Source organism: Triturus cristatus, chromosome 11 (genome assembly GCF_964204655.1).
Source record: "Triturus cristatus chromosome 11, aTriCri1.1, whole genome shotgun sequence".
Classification (NCBI taxonomy): Eukaryota; Metazoa; Chordata; class Amphibia; order Caudata; family Salamandridae; genus Triturus; species Triturus cristatus.
Genome location: NC_140594.1, coordinates 1,169,903,432 through 1,169,923,795, shown reverse-complemented (window position 1 = coordinate 1,169,923,795; position 20,364 = coordinate 1,169,903,432). Strand labels below are relative to the sequence as shown.

Sequence of the window (20,364 nt, the reverse complement as noted above, 5' to 3'; positions counted from 1 at the left end):
CTTGTAAACTGTGTGTTTGTTTGCAGATGCTGGTGACTCGGCTTCTGTGCGTCACTTTCCCTGTTCCCAGATGCCTGTGTTGCACAGTGTCACACTTGTAACCTGTGTGTTTGTTTGAAGATGCTGGAGTCTCTGCTTCTGTGTGTGCACTTTCCTTGTTCCAAGATGCCTGTGTTGCACAGTATCACACATGTAACCTGTGTTTGTTTGCAGATGCTGGTGACTCGGCTTCTGTGCGTGCACTTTCCTTGTTCCCAGATGCCTGTGTTGCACAGTGTCACACTTGTAACCTGTGTGTTTGTTTGCAGATGCTGGTGACTCAGCTTCTGTGCATGCACTTTCCTTGTTCCCAGATGCCTGTGTTGCACAGTGTCACACTTGTAACCTGTGTGTTTGTTTGCAGATGCTGGCGTCTCTGCTTCTGTGTGTGCACTTTCCTTTTTCCCAGATGCCTATGTTGCACAGTGTCCCACTTGTAACCTGTGTTTGTTTGCAGATGCTGGTGACTCGGCTTCTGTGCATGCACTTTCCTTGTTCCCAGATGCCTGTGTTGCACAGTGTCACACTTGTAACCTGTGTGTTTGTTTGCAGATGCTGGGGACTCAGCTTCTGTGCGTGCACTTTCCTTGTTCCCAGCTGTATGTGTTGCATACTCTCAAACTTGTAAACGGTGTGTTTGTTTGCAGATGCCGGTGACTCAGCTTCTGTGCGTGTACTTTCCGAATTCCCAGCTGTGTATGTTGCACAATGTCACACGTGTGACCTGTATCTTTGTTTGCAGATGCTGGTGACCCGGCTTCTGTGTGTGCACTTCCTCATTCCCAGCAGTGCGTAGTGCACACTCTCACACTTGTAACCTGTGTGTTTATTTGCAGATGCTGGTGACTCGGCTTGTGTGCGTCACTTTCCCTGTTCCCAGCTGTGTGTAGTGCACACTCTCACACTTGTAACCTGTGTGTTTGTTTGCAGATGCTGGTGACTCGGCTTCTGTGTGTCACTTTCCCTGTTCCCAGCTGTGTGTAGTGCACACTCTCACACTTGTAACCTGTGTGTTTGTTTGCAGATGCTGGTGACTCGGCTTCTGTGCGCCACTTTCCCTGTTCCCAGCTGTGTGTAGTGCACACTCTCACACTTGTAACCTGTGTGTTGGTTTGCAGATGCTGGTGACTCGGCTTCTGTGCATCACTTTCCCTGTTCCCAGCTGTGTGTAGTGCACACTCTCACACTTGTAACCTGTGTGTTTGTTTGCAGATGCTGGTGACTCGGCTTCTGTGAGTCACTTTCCCTGTTCCCAGGTGCCTGTGTTGCACAGTGTCACACCTGTAACCTGTGTGTTTGTTTGCAGATGCTGGTGACTAAGCTTCTGTGCATCACTTTCCTCATACCCCACTGCTTGTGTTGCACACTCTCACACTTGTAACCTGTGTGTTTGTTTGCAGATGCTGGTGACTCAGCTTCTGTGCATCACTTTCCTCATACCCCACTGCTTGTGTTGCACACTCTCACACTTGTAACCTGTGTGTTTGTTTGCAGATGCTGGTGACTCAGCTTCTGTGCATCACTTTCCTCATACCCCACTGCTTGTGTTGCACACTCTCACACTTGTAACCTGTGTGTTTGTTTGCAGATGCTGGTGTCTCTGCTTCTGTGCATCACTTTCCTCATACCCCACTGCTTGTGTTGCACACTCTCACACTTGTAACCTGTGTGTTTGTTTGCAGATGCTGGTGTCTCTGCTTCTGTGTGTGCACTTTCCTTGTTCCCAGATGCCTGTGTTGCACAGTGTCACACTTGTAACTTGTGTTTGGTTGCAGATGCTGGTGACTCGGCTTCTGTGCGTGCACTTTCCTTGTTCCCAGATGCCTGTGTTGCACAGTGTCACACTTGTAACCTGTGTGCTTGTTTGCAGATGCTGGTGACTCGGCTTCTGTGCATGCACTTTCCTTGTTCCCAGATGCCTGTGTTGCAGAGTGTCACACTTGTAACCTGTGTGTTTGTTTGTAGATGCTGGTGTCTCTGCTTCTGTGTGTGCACTTTCCTTGTTCCCAGATGCCTGTGTGGCACAGTGTCACACTTGTAACCTGTGTTTGTTTGCAAATGCTGGTGACTCGGCTTCTGTGCGTGCACTTTCCTTGTTCCCAGATGCCTGTGTTGCACAGTGTCACACTTGTAACCTGTGTGTTTGTTTGCAGATGCTGGTGACTCAGCTTCTGTGCATCACTGTCCTCATACCCCACTGCTTGTGTTGCACACTCTCACACTTGTAACCTGTGTGTTTGTTTGCAGATGCTGGTGTCTCTGCTTCTGTGTGTGCACTTTCCTTGTTCCCAGATGCCTGTGTTGCACAGTGTCACACTTGTAACCTGTGTTTGTTTGCAGATGCTGGTGACTCGGCTTCTGTGCGTCACTTTCCCTGTTCCCAGATGCCTGTGTTGCACAGTGTCCCACTTGTAACCTGTGTTTGTTTGCAGATGCTGGTGACTCGGCTTCTGTGCATGCACTTTCCTTGTTCCCAGATGCCTGTGTTGCACAGTGTCACACTTGTAACCTGTGTGTTTGTTTGCAGATGCTGGGGACTCAGCTTCTGTGCGTGCACTTTCCTTGTTCCCAGCTGTATGTGTTGCATACTCTCAAACTTGTAAACGGTGTGTTTGTTTGCAGATGCCGGTGACTCAGCTTCTGTGCGTGTACTTTCCGAATTCCCAGCTGTGTATGTTGCACAATGTCACACGTGTGACCTGTATCTTTGTTTGCAGATGCTGGTGACCCGGCTTCTGTGTGTGCACTTCCTCATTCCCAGCAGTGCGTAGTGCACACTCTCACACTTGTAACCTGTAAGTTTATTTGCAGATGCTGGTGACTCGGCTTGTGTGCGTCACTTTCCCTGTTCCCAGCTGTGTGTAGTGCACACTCTCACACTTGTAACCTGTGTGTTTGTTTGCAGATGCTGGTGACTCGGCTTCTGTGCTTGCACTTTCCTCATACCCAACTGCTTGTGTTGCACAGTCTCACACTTGTAACCTGTGTGTTTGTTTGCAGATGTGGGTGACTCTGCTTCTGTGCGTCACTTTCTCTGTTCCCAGCTTTGTGTAGTGCACACTCTCACACTTGTATCCTATGTGTTTGTTTGCAAATGCTGGTGACTCTGCTTCTGTGCATCACTTTCCCTGTTCCGAACTGTGTGTGGTGCACACTCTCACACTTGTATCCTATGTGTTTGTTTGCAGATGCTGGTGACTCGGCTTCTGTGCATCACTTTCCCTGTTCCCAGCTGTGTGTAGTGCACACTCTCACACTTGTATCCTATGTGTTTGTTTGCAGATGCTGGTGACTCGGCTTCTGTGCATCACTTTCCCTGTTCCCAGCTGTGTTTAGTGCACACTCTCACACTTGTAACCTGTGTGTTTGTTTGCAGATGCTGGCGACTCGGCTTCTGTGCATCACTTTCCTCATACCCCACTGCTTGTGTTGCACACTCTCACACTTGTAACCTGTGTGTTTGTTTGCAGATGCTGGTGTCTCTGCTTCTGTGCATCACTTTCCTCATACCCCACTGCTTGTGTTGCACACTCTCACACTTGTAACCTGTGTGTTTGTTTGCAGATGCTGGTGTCTCTGCTTCTGTGTGTGCACTTTCCTTGTTCCCAGATGCCTGTGTTGCACAGTGTCACACTTGTAACCTGTGTTTGTTTGCAGATGCTGGTGACTCGGCTTCTGTGCGTGCACTTTCCTTGTTCCCAGATGCCTGTGTTGCACAGTGTCACACTTGTAACCTGTGAGTTTGTTTGCAGATGCTGGTGACTCGGCTTCTGTGCGTCACTTTCCCTGTTCCCAGCTGTGTGTAGTGCACACTCTCACACTTGTAACCTGTGTGTTTGTTTGCAGATGCTGGTGACTCGGCTTCTGTGCTTGCACTTTCCTCATACCCAACTGCTTGTGTTGCACAGTCTCACACTTGTAACCTGTGTGTTTGTTTGCAGATGTTGGTGACTCTGCTTCTGTGCGTCACTTTCTCTGTTCCCAGCTTTGTGTAGTGCACACTCTCACACTTGTATCCTATGTGTTTGTTTGCAAATGATGGTGACTCTGCTTCTGTGCATCACTTTCCCTGTTCCCAACTGTGTGTGGTGCACACTCTCACACTTGTATCCTATGTGTTTGTTTGCAGATGCTGGTGACTCGGCTTCTGTGCATCACTTTCCCTGTTCCCAGCTGTGTTTAGTGCACACTCTCACACTTGTAACCTGTGTGTTTGTTTGCAGATGCTGGTGTCTCTGCTTCTGTGCATCACTTTCCTCATACCCCACTGCTTGTGTTGCACACTCTCACACTTGTAACCTGTGTGTTTGTTTGCAGATGCTGGTGTCTCTGCTTCTGTGCATCACTTTCCTCATACCCCACTGCTTGTGTTGCACACTCTCACACTTGTAACCTGTGTGTTTGTTTGCAGATGCTGGTGTCTCTGCTTCTGTGTGTGCACTTTCCTTGTTCCCAGATGCCTGTGTTGCACAGTGTCACACTTGTAACCTGTGTTTGTTTGCAGATGCTGGTGACTCGGCTTCTGTGCGTGCACTTTCCTTGTTCCCAGATGCCTGTGTTGCACAGTGTCACACTTGTAACCGGTGTGTTTGTTTGCAGATGCTAGTGATTCGGCTTCTGTGCGTGCACTTTCTTCATTCCCAAATGTGTGTGTTGCACAGTGTCACACTTGCAACCTGTGTGTTTGTTTGCAGATGCTGGTGACTCAGCTTCTGTGCGTGCACTTTCCCTGTTCCCAGCTGTGTGTAGTGCACACTCTCACACTTGTAGCCTGTGTGTTTGTTTGCAGATGCTAGTGATTCGGCTTCTGTGCGTGCACTTTCTTCATTCCCAAATGTGTGTGTTGCACAGTGTCACACTTGCAACCTGTGTGTTTGTTTGCAGATGCTGGTGACTCAGCTTCTGTGTGTCACTCTCCCTGTTCCCAGCTGTGTGTAGTGCACACTCTCACACTTGTAACCTGTGTGTTTGTTTGCAGATGCTGGTGACTCGGCTTCTGTCCGTGCACTTTCCTTGTTCCCAGATGCCTGTGTTGCACAGTGTCACACTTGTAACCTGTGTGTTTGTTTGCAGATGCTGGTGACTCAGCTTCTGTGCGTCACTTTCCATGTTCCCAGCTGTGTGTAGTGCACACTCTCACACTTGTGACCTATGTGTTTGTTTGCAGATGCTGGTGACTCGGCTTCTGTGCGTGCACTTTCCTTGTTCCCAGATGCCTGTGTTGCACAGTGTCACACTTGTAACCTGTGTGTTTGTTTGCAAATGCTGGTGACTCAGCTTCGTGCGTCACTTTCCATCTTCCCAGCTGTGTGTAGTGCACACTCTCACACTTGTAACCTATGTGTTTGTTTGCAGATGCTGGTGACTCGGCTTCTGTGCGTCACTTTCCCTGTTCCCAGCTGTGTGTAGTGCACACTCTCACACTTGTAACCTATGTGTTTTTTTTTGCAGATGCTGGTGACTCGGCTTCTGTGTGTGCACTTTCTCCTGGCTGTGGCCTTGATCCAATGGAATGCAGGAAGGCTCCTCCTGGCCGGTGCAGCACCAGAGGTGAGCCAGCACTTAGGACCAATAAACTCAAGGGCCACTGACTTATAAGCAGGGCCACTGGGAATATGTGGCATTGATGGATCAAATCAAGCACGGTTGACTAAATTATGCATCATAACTGGAAAACTGTGTGCCAAATAATTTAAAGTTATGAGGCACGTGAAAGAAAACAGAAGGCACACATTTTAAGCGCTTTTTGTGATATTGTTGTCTCTGTTTTGAAATTCTAACACACGGATATAAAATGGCCCCCCAGTGCTGTCTGACAAACACAGATTGTTGTGAAAGAAACTTATGCGTTCAGCAGATCCTATTCTAAACAGAAACTGATGTTCCTTGCACGGAAGCATAGAAGCACTATTTTATTAACACTACTGCTTCTATTTGTGCAGTGAAAGACTCAGCTAAAAATCACTGTTTTTGAAGACCCTGGGACCCATTTGCAATATTTTGACGCCGGGAAATGCAGCAAGCCTTCCTGCTTCTCTGTCGTGCGTCAAAATAAAAGGGCAGGAATGCGGCGCATCTACAGGATAGGACACATTCCTGTCCCCCCCCCCGTGCCGGTGCACAAACAGCAGCCGTGTGCCAGCACAGACACCCTTGCCTCATTTCGCAAGGGTTCTTGCGGTGAGGGGATGATTATTCTTGTGCAGGAAGGGACACCTTCCTGCACAAAAACAATCTTTAAAGGCAGTAAAGGCATTTTCCTTTAAAAGGATTCTGACGCAGTCCCAGGTTTACAAAATGTTGAAAATCTGGGAATGCGTCAAGTACCACGGTTGTTGAATGGGAACACCCACAGCAACACCCATGGAACGCCCCTTTCACGCATACTTATGCGTGAAAGGGAATCAAATTTACGAGCCCATGAAATGTGATGCAGGGTGACTTTCCATGGCCTTGTAAATATGGGGAAGCCCGCTGCGCTGCCGGGGCATCAGTAAAAGTGATGCACCGGCGGTGAAAGGGGCTTGTAAATGAGCCCCCTGTTTAAAGACAAATTAAAAGACCTGTTGATAGGCTGGCACCTCAGAGAGGCCTGTGCAGCTGGGGCAGAGCCAGTAGTATGCCAAGTGCACACCTTAAAGTCCCTGATGCCTGCAAATTCAACTAAGTCACATTCTAGGTGTAAAAGAGTTATCAGTTGAGGGTGGGGAGTCCCCACTTCAAGTAATAATCACAATCCCTGTAGCCAGGTCATTGAGGTCATCAACAGTGATTGATGCAGAGGCTTGCCCATTACTCCATTCCTCCAAGAAAAATGTTGTCTATAAGGCTGTACACATTTGATTTATAGTCCTGATGAAGACTCCAATGTGATGCCTTCCAAATACACACTGATTCAAGGAGTCGAAACGTCGACATTTTCAATATAAGCATTGCTGCCCAAACAGACCTACTAAATAATGAAGATGATATGTCACAGGTCTTTTTAGGGCTTTCTTCATTGTTAATTCAATGCTTTGCAATCAATTGATATTTTATGTGCTACATTTGTTATGTATATTTTGTATTGTTGATACTTGTAGAGTAACACTACAGTCACTTTTCCCTTTTTTTGTCACAGGTATTGTAAAAACTATTTATTGTAGATGTGTACATTGTGTATCAGTCCTGTCATTTATCACCAATTTCGTAAGATATATGATTTTCTTTAATATATTTTGATTAACACTTTTTTAATTTAGTTGAGTCTTTTGTCTGTATATATGGTTAGTGTTGTGGTTTGTTAAATCATTAATTGATGGTCCTACCATTGTGAGGACATACTACTTAATCAAACGTTTGTTACGTGGCAGAACCACTGTTCACATACCATATCTATCCCCAGAATCTGCACGAGACTGGGTCACCCCATTATTATTATCGATGTGAAGGTTCCAGCCTGGGGCCTTGGGCAAGCCTCATCTCCAGCTGGGAGGCTGGTAAGGAGCCCCTCCCTGGCTCCTGAGGTCACTCTGGCCTCTTAGGGTTTTCAGAGTGGCAGATGACGCCCTCAGGAGGCAGACTCGCTCCTTCTAACCCCGCTCCTGCCCTCGCAGGGTTGGTATCCTGAGGCTGGCTTCTCAGCCTATGATCAGTGGCCATAGTCTGAACAGATCCTGGCAGTCAAGGACTTCCAGGGGGGGAGTCACAACCCCCTTAAAGGTGACAGACTCTGTGTCCTGTAGGGTCTGCCTGGGGCAAGTCTCCTGTCCTCTGGGACAGCACAGGAACCACCTTAAGGTTAGAAGTGGCCTGACAAGGGTCCGTCTTGGGGTGCTCTTCTCTCAGAGCAGGTAACCCCTGAACTACTGCTCCTCTCACTGTGGACTGTGTCTTTACCCCCCAGCTGGGCCTCTGCTCTCTCCATTTGGAGACAGTATCCCCAGAAAACTGAGGAGCTAGGGCGTCTGGGGTTCTCTCACTGGCGGAAGTACACTGCCAAGGTTGTAGTCAATGGGATTGTGGGGACTGACAATAACCCTCATCTGGGCCCCTCCCGCAGCGTCATTTAAGGGGTACAAGAGGTACAAGGGCCACAGGGCAGGAAAAGTCCTGGCCATGGGCCTGGGTTACCCCTCATACTTGTCCATGGAGATACTGTTCTGGGGAAACCAGAGCTCTGTCCCTGCAGTGGTTGAGACTACCCATGTATGCCCTTAACAAAAAACACAAACATATTGTGGAAATGATTCAAATGTCATCTGATTTCAGACAATAAACTGTTTTTAACAAAGAATATCACAGACATCAGCAGAAGCTCTCCTCCATCATTGGAGAAGAGTGCTCCTAGTATGAATGAAACCTGGTGTGCAGGGTTCACTGTTACACAGAGGCCAAAGTGGAGCAGAGAATGTATTTAGAGGTTGTGTGAAGGAGTGGGGAGTGGTGATCCATGAGCCTTCACCGACTAGAGAGGAAGGTGAGCAGTGAGGGATTTGAGGTTGTGGAGAGAGGCTGTGTGAGAACAAGTGTCCTCACTTGATGCAGAGGAGGAGGGAGGGAGCTTTTCAGATGTTGACTGCGATCTTGTTTGAGATTTTGGGGGCACATCGGGTGAATGTCCTACTTGCATCCCTTCTACAATTCTAAATTAAAAAGTGCCATCCACTGATTGCAAAAGAGAGGAATCAGAGCTTTGAAAATAGCAATAAAACAGTACAACTATCTAACAGTAAAAATAAGAGTAGTGAAACTCTATCAGCTCTCGCTCACGAGGCTATTCGTGTAGCCCCAAAAACTTGGCCTGATGCAAGATGATGGGAGTAGAAAACCATGAAGTAATTCTGGCGTCAAATGATTTCCACAGCTGCATCCAGCTGTTGGGTGGAACACCTCAGCACCTCCACCATACACCTGTGTAGATTCTTTAATGATTTACCACTAACCCAAAGGCCTTGTTCGTTACTGATCAAAAGTCTACTTTTATGATTAACAGCTCAGTTTTACTCAACTGATTGCTTTGCATTGAATTAGGTGAAGTGCAAAGATGCATAGAAGGTCAGTGTGATGTCCACTCAAGCAGCTCCCTAACACAGTGTCCACCATCTGTTTCTACAGTCCGTGGACTCCTCCCTTCTCTTAGACACGGATTCACACTCCGCGTCCAGCGAGGAGAAGGCCGCTACCGACCTGGTGGCCAAGCTCTTGCTTCTCGATGAGCTGGTGTCCCTTGAAAATGACGTCATCGAGACCAAGAAGAAGAGGAGCTTTCCCGGCTTCGGCACCCCACTGGACCGGCTGTCGGCAGCCTCCACGGAGCTGAAGGCCAAGCAGAGGTGAGTCCACTCAAGCGTAGGTGTGGAGGTCAGCAGCAAGACAGCCTCAACCCGGGCCCGTGTGGTAGGTAGGTACAACTGGGTGAGTACTGAGATATCAATCGTTTATAAATCTAGACACATTTCTTTCAAAGCTGAATTTGTTGTAAGACCAGAGTTCTTTCTTTATTTGTGATTGTGTTAGAGGAGAAAATACAGAAGTTCACCTTATTCTCTACTTATAGGGTTAAGTCATCAGTTGCCTTGTATGAATAAACAGACTTAAAAATGTAAGCTGTAAGAAAACTATGTATTTAGCCTCACTGGTGGGCAGATTTTCTAACATTTTCATTGGGTTTGCATCACAAAAATGGCACAAACCAGAGCAAAATGTTTATTTTGAATTTACTTTAAAGCTCAATATTGTTTTGCTTTGGAATGTTGACCGAGAGTAATACAAAGTCCTGCTTTGTGTTGCTTTGCATTAGTTTGCATATGGAGACCTTCCATGGGTGATACATGAGCGTTCCCATGTAACACCCTCTATGGGCTTTGACGCAAACCGCTAACTATTAACAGCAGCAGACAGAGGTTTGCCCCCCCCCCCCAAAAAATAACTCCTTTTTGAAAGTAACAATAACTTAGGGAAATACTTTTTTCCAAACTTTTACTAATTTTCATGTATGCAGCACTGTACAGAACACATCCAAAGTGGGAACACTTTTAAAGTTTGTCTCTGCCTAGTGTCTTAGCCAAAGCTTGACATTTTCCGTTTTCTGTATAAAATATTTAGTGTATCCACGCAAATCACAGCTCCCAGGACTCCCCCTGGATGTCAGTTTTCAGATATGAAGGGGTTGGGTAGGGTTCCCAGGTGATCGGCTGAGCCAAAGCTGAGACACTTCAGCTGCTCTCATTGCAAGAAGGGGTACATTTGAAAGGCAAAATCTTTGCATTTTCTTTATGCTTTTTTTGCGCTCTTCCTTTTGTGAGCAATAGGACTGGCACACAAGTGGGTACCGTTGTTATTGGGAGAAACGTGGTAACACAGTATAATCAATCAATCAATCAATCATATCATTTGTAAAGCGCACTATATACCCGTGAGGGTCTCAAGGCGCTGGGGGGGGGGGGAACGCTGCTACTGTTAGAAGAGCCAGGTCTTGAGGAGTCTCCTGAAGGTCTTCAGTCTGCCGCAGGCGGATGGGGAGGGTGTTCCACGTCTTGGCGGCGAGATCCTTTGTTACCACCAATTGCTTTCTCTCTGTTTATTGCTTCCAAACATAAGCCAGTGTGAGGAAGTGACACATTTCGCAAACTGCTATCAGAATCACAGGATATTATGGATAACCCCTAACTCAGAGTTGTGCAAATAACAAGTATTCCTATGCTAATCGTGTTGGGCAAATTTAAAAAATGCATCTGTTTCAGTCGTATTGATCTTTCATTCACTAGATTTTAAAATGTGAATGGATGCACAGGCTGAATGTACACCATGAAAAACTTGGGTACCAGGTGTTTTTCATCAAGCAACAAACTCTTTTTATTCTTTCAACCAGAAAAGTCTACGGACAGAACAGCATATTATCTTTGGCCTTAAGGGCTTTTTATTTTGACTTATTTTGATTTGTTTCTGACTTCAATGCTTAGTTTCTCTGGGGATCCCATGAGTGCGCTGCACAAAGGATCCCTTGCTGAATTCTAAATGTTGTTTCCTTCACAGAAATGCAAGCTTTCCAGGTTCACCCTTGGATTTCACACCTGTTTCCATCACAAACTTCAAATAGGCAGAAGTCACAAAACAATTAGAAACATCAACTCCCACATAGAAAATTCCGAAGCTGTATTAAAAGAATGATAGTTCGGCCTGTTCCTGAAAGCTGGGAAGGGGGTGATCTTAGCACAGAAAAATGTGTTCATGTCCTTTAAAAAAGATATATTATTTTTTCCACAGCATTTTTCCCATTTTATAAAACAAAAAAGTTGCTACTATTTGTTTGATTTCTTGGTTCCTTCAAGGGAAATCCCCAAACCCTCTATACCATCAGAATCACCAACATGTGGGGGAACAGGGCACACATTTTGCCTAGATATCTTTAATTGATAGTACCACTGGCGGTGCCCTATGGGATGTCTCCAGTGATGTCCTTTGTAGGTCCGGAGCAAATTTCCATTACGTTGCCTTAATCTCCCATAATTTCGATTATATTTTCTGTTATGTGTGTTCTATGAAATTCTCTAAATTACTCTCAACGTCACGCAATTACATGCCATTCACAGCAAAAGCGTAGCGTGGGCGCACGGGAGCAGCTTCAGCTACAACACGAGTGGCTGTAGTTTGTGCTTTTGGTGCCACTTTCTAGTGCAAAATGTGCCCTTGTGTCTAAAATGAACACTAGAAGATAGCGTAAAATGGCGGTTTTCCATTTCGCATAAGTACATGTAATTTTGCGTCATTTTTCAGGAATTTCTTATAATTATGCAAAAGCAAAGTATGCGAATATCACACACGCCTAAAATGGGGGACTCTTTGGCCCTTTAGCCATTTCACCCACACTAAACTGATTTCCGGGTCGCAGGGCTACATTATGAGTACAGCTTCATTTTTCAATTTTTCACTGATTTTTATAAATAAATACAGACACCAAAACATCTATTTTCCAGTCTGTATCTATTTATAACTACAGAAAGAATGGATAAGAGACTGCGTCTGATTGACTTAAAATCCTGTCAGTCGTGACTGCCAAAGCTTTGCGGATTGACCAGTCAGGGAGTTAGAAGAAGAGAGAATGTTTTCTCAGGAGGCTGTAGATGTGGACAGAGTTGACAACGATCATGGTTTCATTTGAATGTATTGATTTATGAGGCATGGGTTTTCAAACCATTACAATCAGTTGGGCTGTGACGCATGAGTAAATATGTATCGGTAAGACAATATGGATATTTACTAGTTCCAACTTCTTTTTTTCACAAACCCCAAATAAATCTGGAAAAACACTGATAAAATTTGTTAAAAAAAATATGGATAAATACAGGAGGAAATGTCAAAAATAAAACCACATAAAACCGGGAGCCCCAATTATGACATAGCAAGCTTAGCTAACCCTCTGAGAGCCCACCCACAGGCTGCCTTAAAGGGCGTTTTGTATCCATATAGGGTAGATCCTGCTTTGGAATAATATGACTGGATGCCCTTTCAGCCAACGGTGATTGACCCAGTCTGCAAAACAACAAAGCAGAATGAAGTGAATAAATATTAGGCGTTATGGCTGCCACCTCTTTGTGTTTCACTTGTTACTGTTTTAGATGATGTGTTTAGCCCATCCCCTGATGGTGATAGAAACTGTGAAATAAGAGCACAAAGGTTTGGGTGTCATCTGATTGATCTTTGATAGCATGGCACGATGCCCTCTGTATGCCATCTGTGAGGGATTGACCCTGGCCTGTGCTCCCACACCTACCTTAAAACTCATTTTTCACTATATTTTTAAGTTTTTCTACAGACTTTATTGCTCGATTAAATGAAATTTATCATATAATTCAAATTTTTCTTTGATTTCTTTTGAAATTGTAACTAAAGGTTTTGTAAGAAACTTCTGGGACTATTTAAGATTATACATAGCATGCAAAAGCTCTAATAACAATATTCCTTTCATGTACTTTACTTCGGTTAATGTCATTAGTTATTTATTTCTATACCATATCATATCATTCATGCAGCGCGTAAAGTCTTAATGCTCTTTTAACTCAAATTTTGTTCTAGAATTTAAGGGAATTTAATTTATGTTCTTTCATTTATAGAACCGTTCTAAACACATTATGTTCGTTTTTTTAATTCATTTTATATGGTCACATTGTTCATTTTATTTATGTATTTATTTTTGCGGCTTTATAGAGCGCGAACCAGGCCCCAGAGGGCGTCGGAGCGCTGTACAAGGATGTCAGGTGGACCTCCGAGGGCGGGAGTAAGGTTGGAATCATTTATAAACATTTGTTCATACTAGCATTTGTTGTCCATAAACGTCTGCCATTCAGGGGGTGTGCTCTCAAAAAGGGGATTTATTAATATGCAGGGGGCACAGAAACCTCTGAGATCTAATACGTGTGATACAGGAACATTCTATGACATTAATGAGATTGTTCACTAATATATGGTTGCAGCTCATAAAAGGAAAGTAATACAGAATTGTATGGTTTCTATCTCGCGAGAAGGATAGTTGGGTAGTCAGTCTCCAGCGATCAATACCTAGTTTTGAAGGCGGTGGAGTGAGTAGCCATGTTTAGGAAGTGTAGGGATGCGGGTACTGCTAGAAAGAGGCACCCAGGAAAATGGCTCAGGTAAAGACAAACTAGGCATTTTATGGATTTGAGGGACAGGTATTCCAAATGAAGTGTGGCCAGCCAAGGTGGATCCATTTATGCCTGCCCAGATATTGGTGACCCTCAGCTCTGCAGTAGGGTTATGACCTAACTCTACGTGATAATGGGCATAGTCTCCAGTCTTCGTCTTTTAGGGGTCCATGCAATGCATTCTGGGTGTTGTAGTCTTGGTTTACTTTCATCTAGACTTACACACCTGAATACACTGATTTGTCGGCAAAGGTTCAGGACTGGAAAGAGTGTCCGTGATGACCTGGAGGGAGTTGGTCGCTCTACTGCCCAAGGCCTAGAAGGTACAGAGTGTAAACTCTAAGAGGTTCCGGATGGTAGTGGCCGAGTGAGATCTTTCAAGTCATCAGTCAGACTCACAGATTGGTCTTAATTGTTGACACTGAGTGAAGTGGCTACAAAGTCGACTTTCGCATGCAGCACTTCTCAAAGGGAAGTGTTTGAGCTGGGCTGAGAAAGACGACTGTCTCAGGTGGAGTATCTTCTAGATTCAGAGGCACAGTTCAGGAGCCATCAGAGGCACAGTTCAGGAGCCATTGATTTTGCTGAATTATGCATTAAGTCTCTTGAGATGGACGTTGTGCTATGATTACGTCAGAGATTTTACAGGCTGGAACCTTGGAGCGCGCACAATCTAAAAAATTGCACTGGGTCTTTATTGGAAGTCAGAGGAAAAAAATAGGACTGTTTGATGAGGTCAATGCAGCAGGGTATGTGGTTGAAGCAAAAGGGTATGTGAGTGAATCACCGGGGTGTGTGGTTGAAGCACTGGGAAATATGGTTGAAGAAGCAGGGTGTGTGGTTGAAGCAGCAGGGTATGTGAGTGAATCTCCGGGGTGTGTGGTTGAAGCACTGGCAAATATGGTTGAAGAAGCAGGGTATGTGGTTGAAGCAGCAGGGTAAGTGGGTGAATCACCGGGGTGTGTGGTTGATGCACTGGCAAATATGGTTGAATAAGCAGGGTATGTGGTTGAAGCAGCAGGGTATGTGGGGCAATCACCGGGGTGTGTGGTTGAAACACTGGAAAATATAGTTGAAGAAGCAGGGTATGTGGTTGAAGCAGCAGGGTATGTGAGTGAATCACCGGGTTGTGTGGTTGATGCACTGGCAAATATGGTTGAATAAGCAGGGTATGTGGTTGAAGCAGCAGGGTATGTGGGTGAATCACCGGGGTGTGTGGTTGAAACACTGGAAAATATAGTTGAAGAAGCAGGGTATGTGGTTGAAGTAGCAGGGTATGTGGGTGAATCCTCGGGGTGTGTGGTTGAAGCACTGGCAAATATGGTTGAAGAAATAGGGTATGTGGTTGAATCAGCAGGGTATGTGGGTGAATCTCCAGGGTGTGTGGTTGAAGCACTGGCAAATATCGTTGAAGAAGCAGTGTATGTGGTTAAAGCAGCAGGGTATGTGAGTGAATCACCGGGATGTGTGGTTCAAACACTGGAAAATATAGTTGAAGAAGCAGGGTATGTGGTTGAAGCAGCAGGGTATGTGGGTGAATCTCCGGGGTGTGTGGTTGAAGCACTGGCAAATATGGTTGAAGAAACAGGGTATGTGGTTGAATCAGCAGGGTATGTGGGTGAATCACCGGGGTGTGTGGTTGAAGCACTGGGAAATATGGTTGAAGAAGCAGGGTATGTGGTTGAAGCAGCAGGGTATGTGAGTGAATCACCGGGGTGTGTGGTTGAAGCAGCAGGGTATGTGAGTGAATCACTGGGGTGTGTGGTTGAAGCAGCAGAGTATGTGAGTGAATCACCGGGGTGTGAGGTTGAAGCAGCAGGGTATGTGAGTGAATCAACAGGGTGTGTGGTTGAAGCAGCAGGGTATGTGAGTGAATCACCGGGGTGTGTGGTTGAAGCACTGGGGAATATTGTTGAAGAAGCAGGGTATGTGGTTGAAGCAGCAGGGTATGTGAGTGAATCACCAGGGTGTGTGGTTGAAGCACTGGGGAACATTGTTGAAGAAGCAGGGTGTGTGGTTGAAGCAGCAGGGTATGTGAGTGAATCACCGGGGTGTGTGTGTAACGCCCTGAACGTCTCAGGATCGTTTAACAGACACGACAATGAGGACGCAACCACTTGTGAAGGGTTAGTTCTTTTAATGAAGGCAAATAAAATACAAAGAACAAACAAAAGTTATAGTCACTGGAATCCTCCAGGCTAAGTACGTTACCAGCCCACAGCACGGATGGTCCTAACCGTCCTCTGCATATACGCCGATCCCGGCGTATGCCAACAGAGGGCAGAAATGAAATGGCCGACAATGCCAATCGGTAGGCTGTGAGGGGCACGAAGAGTGTTGGGGAGAATCGAGGAGTCAGGGAAACACCCAGCCGGGGTCTCTACCTGAAGGGAGCAGCCGCTCAACCTCTTCCTCAGACTGCACCGGGACGCGGAGTCACCTCCTGGTGATGCGTCACCGATACCCCAATCACAAGCAAGAAGACTGAACCGAGAGCAGCCGCTCGATCGATCCTGTGGACTTCAGAGTCTGTAACGCGGCAAACACCTCCTGGAGTGCGTTACAGCTGGCAGTCCCTGTGTCTCTGGTCGGGCTGGGAGTTACGACTCCAACCAGCAAAAGCGCCACTGCGCTTGGACTCAGCCGAGTCAAAAAGCGAAGCTCAATGGTTGACCGGTAGAGCTTCCGGGTCCTTCACACGTGACGATGGGGCAAGACACGGCCCAGGGAGTAACGACTCGACCTACCTCCGTTCTTGCCTTACTGGAGCACCACTCCGGAACACTGCTCTTCACGAAGCAGGTACGTCGGTGTAAACACAATATCCGACAGCCTTGTACCTCCCGGTTCCTCCCTTTATAGGGCGTGTTTTCCTTGAGTTATGTAACAGCTCTCCTGTTTACATAAGGGCGTGTTTCCCTTGAGTTATGTAACAGCTCTCCTGTTTACATAAGGGCGTGTTTCCCTTGAGTTATGTAACAGCTCTCCTGTTTACATAAGGGCGTGTTTCCCTTGAGTTATGTAACAGCTCTCCTGTTTACATAAGGGCGTGTTTCCCTTGTATGACAGGAATTCTTGACAGTGTGGTTGAAGCACTGGGGAATATTGTTGAAGAAGCAGGGTATGTGGTTGAAGCAGCAGGGTATGTGAGTGAATCACCGGGGTGTGTGGTTGAAGCACTGGGGAATATGGTTGAAGAAGCAGGGTATGTGGTTGAAGCAGCAGGGTATGTGATTGAAGCAGCAGGGTGGGTGGTCAACGCTGTGGTGGAGCTGTGATCTAGCCTCAGGGCCGCCATGCGGTGTACTGCATTTAATAGAGCCGGTTGTCCCGGGAGGTTGTTGTCTCAGACTAGGTGAAATAGTAGTACACAGCATAAGTTCCTTCAGAGCTAGTAGGACTTGAAAGGAGACTCTATGGGGCGGACGTACTAATATTTGGCGCAGTGGAACGCAGCAAAGCAACTTGCTTTGCTGCATCAAATGGAGTGGGCAGGAGTGTACCATATCTATGACAAGAAAGCGCTTTCCTGCTCTCCCTCAGTGCTGGCACACTTCAATCAATCAATCAATCTGGGGGCTTATATGGCCTGCTACTCACCTGTGAGGGTCTCAAGGTGCAGGGGGGGCGGGGGAGTGGCTCCGGATCAGTCGAAGAGCCAGGTCTTGAGGTCCTTCCTGAATGTGTGCAGGGTCGGGGAGTGTCTGATGTTCACGGGGAACTCGTTCCAGGTCTTGGCTGCGATGTAGGAGAAGGCTCTCCCGCCAGTTCTGTTTATGAGAATGCAAGGGACCTCTGCCCGGGCGAGGTCGGTAGAGCGGAGGTTCCTCTTTGGTACGTGGAAGGATACTCTCTCGTTGAGCTATTTTGGTCCGATGTTGTTGAGGGATTTGTAGGCGTGGGTGAGGAGTTTGAAGGTGATCCTCTTCTCGATGGGGAGCCAGTGGAGGGCTCGAAGGTGTTGGGTCATGTGTTCATGATGCGGGGTCCCGAGGACGAGTCTGCAGGGCCGGACTGGCCGTAGTGGGTACCGAGCATATCCTCGGTGGGCCGCCAGGGTGGGGGCCAGTTTTGGGCCCCTGGTGGGCCGTTTTTGTTACAGGGCCGTTTTTACAGCATAGCTGCAATATCGGCCCCTGTAACAAAATTGTCTGAAACCGGCCCTAGCAAATAGCTCGGCCACACCCCCAACCCCCTGGACGGTCGGCCGAGCACTTTACCAGGGCCTGTTTTGGTTCCCAGTCCGGCCCTGCGAGTCTGGCTGCGGCGTTCTGGATGGTTTGGAGTTTGTGTTGAAGATTTCTGTTGATTCCGGCGTCTAGGGTGTTTCCGTAGTCCAGTCTGCTGGTTATGAGTGCGTTGGTGACGGTCCTTCTGAAGTCGGGGGGATCCATTTGCAGGTCTTACAGAGGATGCAAAGGCAGTTGAAACTAGTTGACGTGACGGCGTTGACCTGACGGTTCATGGAAAGCGAGGAGTCGAGGATGATGCTGAGGTTCCAAGCGTGGTCTGTGGGGGTGGGAGGGTTCCGAGGCGGAGGGCCACCAGGTGTTGTCCCAGGCGGAGGTGCAGGGTCCGAGGATGAGGACCTCGGTCTTCTCTGAATTGAGCTTCAAGCAGCTGTCTTTCATCCATGCTGCCATGTTCTGCATTCCTTCCTGGAAGCAGAGTCTGGTGTCATCGGGATTTTGTGAGTGAGAGGATGAGCTGAGTGTCGTTGGCTTAGGGTACGATGCTGAGCCCATGCTGTCGGACGATGGCGGTGAGGGGGGCCATTTAGATGTTGAAGAGCGTGGGGCTGAGTGAAGATCCCTGGCGTACTCCGCATTTGATTTCTGTGAGTTCGGAGAGGAAGGGAGGGAGTCGAATCCTCTGGGTTCTGCCCGAGTGGAAGGATTGGATCCAGTCGCAGGCGGCTCCTTGTATCCCTGCGTTGCGAAGTCTGGCTGCGAGCGTGCGATGTGAGATGGTGTCGAAGGCTGCGGAGAGGTCTAGAAGGATGAGGGCCGTAGTATGTCCCTGGTCGAGAAGTATGCGGATGTCGTCAGTTGCGGCGAGGAGGGCGGTCTCAGTGCTGTGGTTGATGCGGACAGGGGGTGGGTTTGGGTGCGGTGGTGCTGTTGAAGCGGAAGTGGACGCAGTGGTGGTCGGTCCAGATGGGCTGGGTGGTGTGGCTGTTTAGATGTTTGTTCCTCCCACGAAGATGGGGTCGAGGGTGTGGTCTGCTCTGTGGGTCGGCGTGTTGACCAGCTGCTTCAGTCCTAGGTTGGCGAGGTTGTCAAGGAGAGAGGTGATGGTGCTTTCGGACTGGGTGGAAGGTTCTGGTGGTCTGTAGATGAGGGTGTCGCGTAGCGTCGTCCTGGGACTGGTCTGGATCTGGAAGTGGAGATGTTCTGTGTTGGAGTGGGGATCACTCGTGCTGGATGTGGAGAGTCGAAGAGGGGTCTTGTGTGCGATGGCGAGTCCTCCTCCTGGGCGGTGCGGGCAGCACTATGGCGCAAGTGTGCCTGCATTGGCGCACGGCAGCTAATTTTAGCTCCAGCACTAGGGAAAGCACAGGGGTGTGCCGTATTGTTATAAATGTGGCACATCCCCGCGTTTCTGAAAATATCAGAGCATGGCGCTGCCAAATTCGGTGCAGCTCGGCACTCCAACATTTCATTGTAAATATGCTGCTCCGTTTTTCAAGTGCATTGTTGACCCTCATTGAGATGGGAGAGCTCTTTACCGAGTGACAGCACAACACACAGACAAGGAGCGTAGATAGAAAATGTATAATGTGAACAGATACTGAGGTAGATCATGCACTGAGAGGGGTGCGCCGTGTAGTGCCCTCAGGAAGGGGTTACAAAATATTGCCACAGAGTACAGAAAATGTAGAGTTATTGGTGTCACAAAACATGTTCTGAGTTATCATCTTTATTGTTATTATTAATATTAACAATACTACTACTTTTACTACTACTCCTGCTAATACTTCCAAAACAACTACTGCTGCTACTACTTGTAGTAGTGCTACAACTAGTACTACGATTACTCCACCTCCTCCTCCTACGAAGAGCAGAACAGTAGGACACATGGAGGTACTCACTTAAATCTCGCTGCGGTTTAAGTTCAGAAACAGGACACACGTTCACGTCATCTGCACCGAGGACCCTCAGGGCACGTTTGTGTTGTCACTAGCAGCTGCAAGTTTGTGCAGTGCAAATCCATCGCATTGTGACTCATGCGCTGCTTATTAAGGTCCACAAGAGGGCGTCCCAGGACAGGAAAACGCCCTTTCCTGCATTTACTGCATATTATTCATTGGCAGATACTAGTGAGGGCTCGAAGGGACAGAGGCACAGCCAAGTATATTCCAACTCCAGGGATTATAAATCAGTCAAAGGAAGCAAAAGGGGGCTGGTGGGGGCCTCACAATAGTGTTTCTGTCGCGTACATTTCCTGTGCTGAAACTGACCAGGGCCGAGGGGGGGGGGGGATGGAGTAAACCAGAGGGAGAATACTGTAGAAGAGGTTATACTACAAAGGTGGGGGTTAAGAAGTCATTAGTGTTGCGTTAATATAGCACATTGCAGGCACTTCAGTGGCCTTGAAGCGCTGTTAACCCCACCCCCGTAGCAATGGCGGCTCCGCCACTAAGGCGCAGGAACGTTGCCCCACGGCTTAGCAGCAGTGACGT

General features: G+C 47.4%; 1 protein-coding gene across 2 annotated transcripts in view; it reads left to right on the top strand.

Moving 5' to 3' along the window:
* The window catches only part of OSTN (osteocrin), a 194,909-nt gene that overhangs the window by 79,336 nt on the left and 95,209 nt on the right, over positions 1–20,364 (top strand). The window contains exons 2-4 of one of the 2 annotated variants that reach the window (XM_085635871.1): positions 5,491–5,589; positions 9,136–9,353; positions 13,228–13,302. In XM_085635871.1, coding sequence (XP_085491997.1) covers positions 5,491–5,589; positions 9,136–9,353; positions 13,228–13,302 — 392 coding nt within the window. The remainder of the gene's footprint in view (positions 1–5,490; positions 5,590–9,135; positions 9,354–13,227; positions 13,303–20,364) is intronic. The other variant, XM_085635872.1, reaches the window with a different exon arrangement.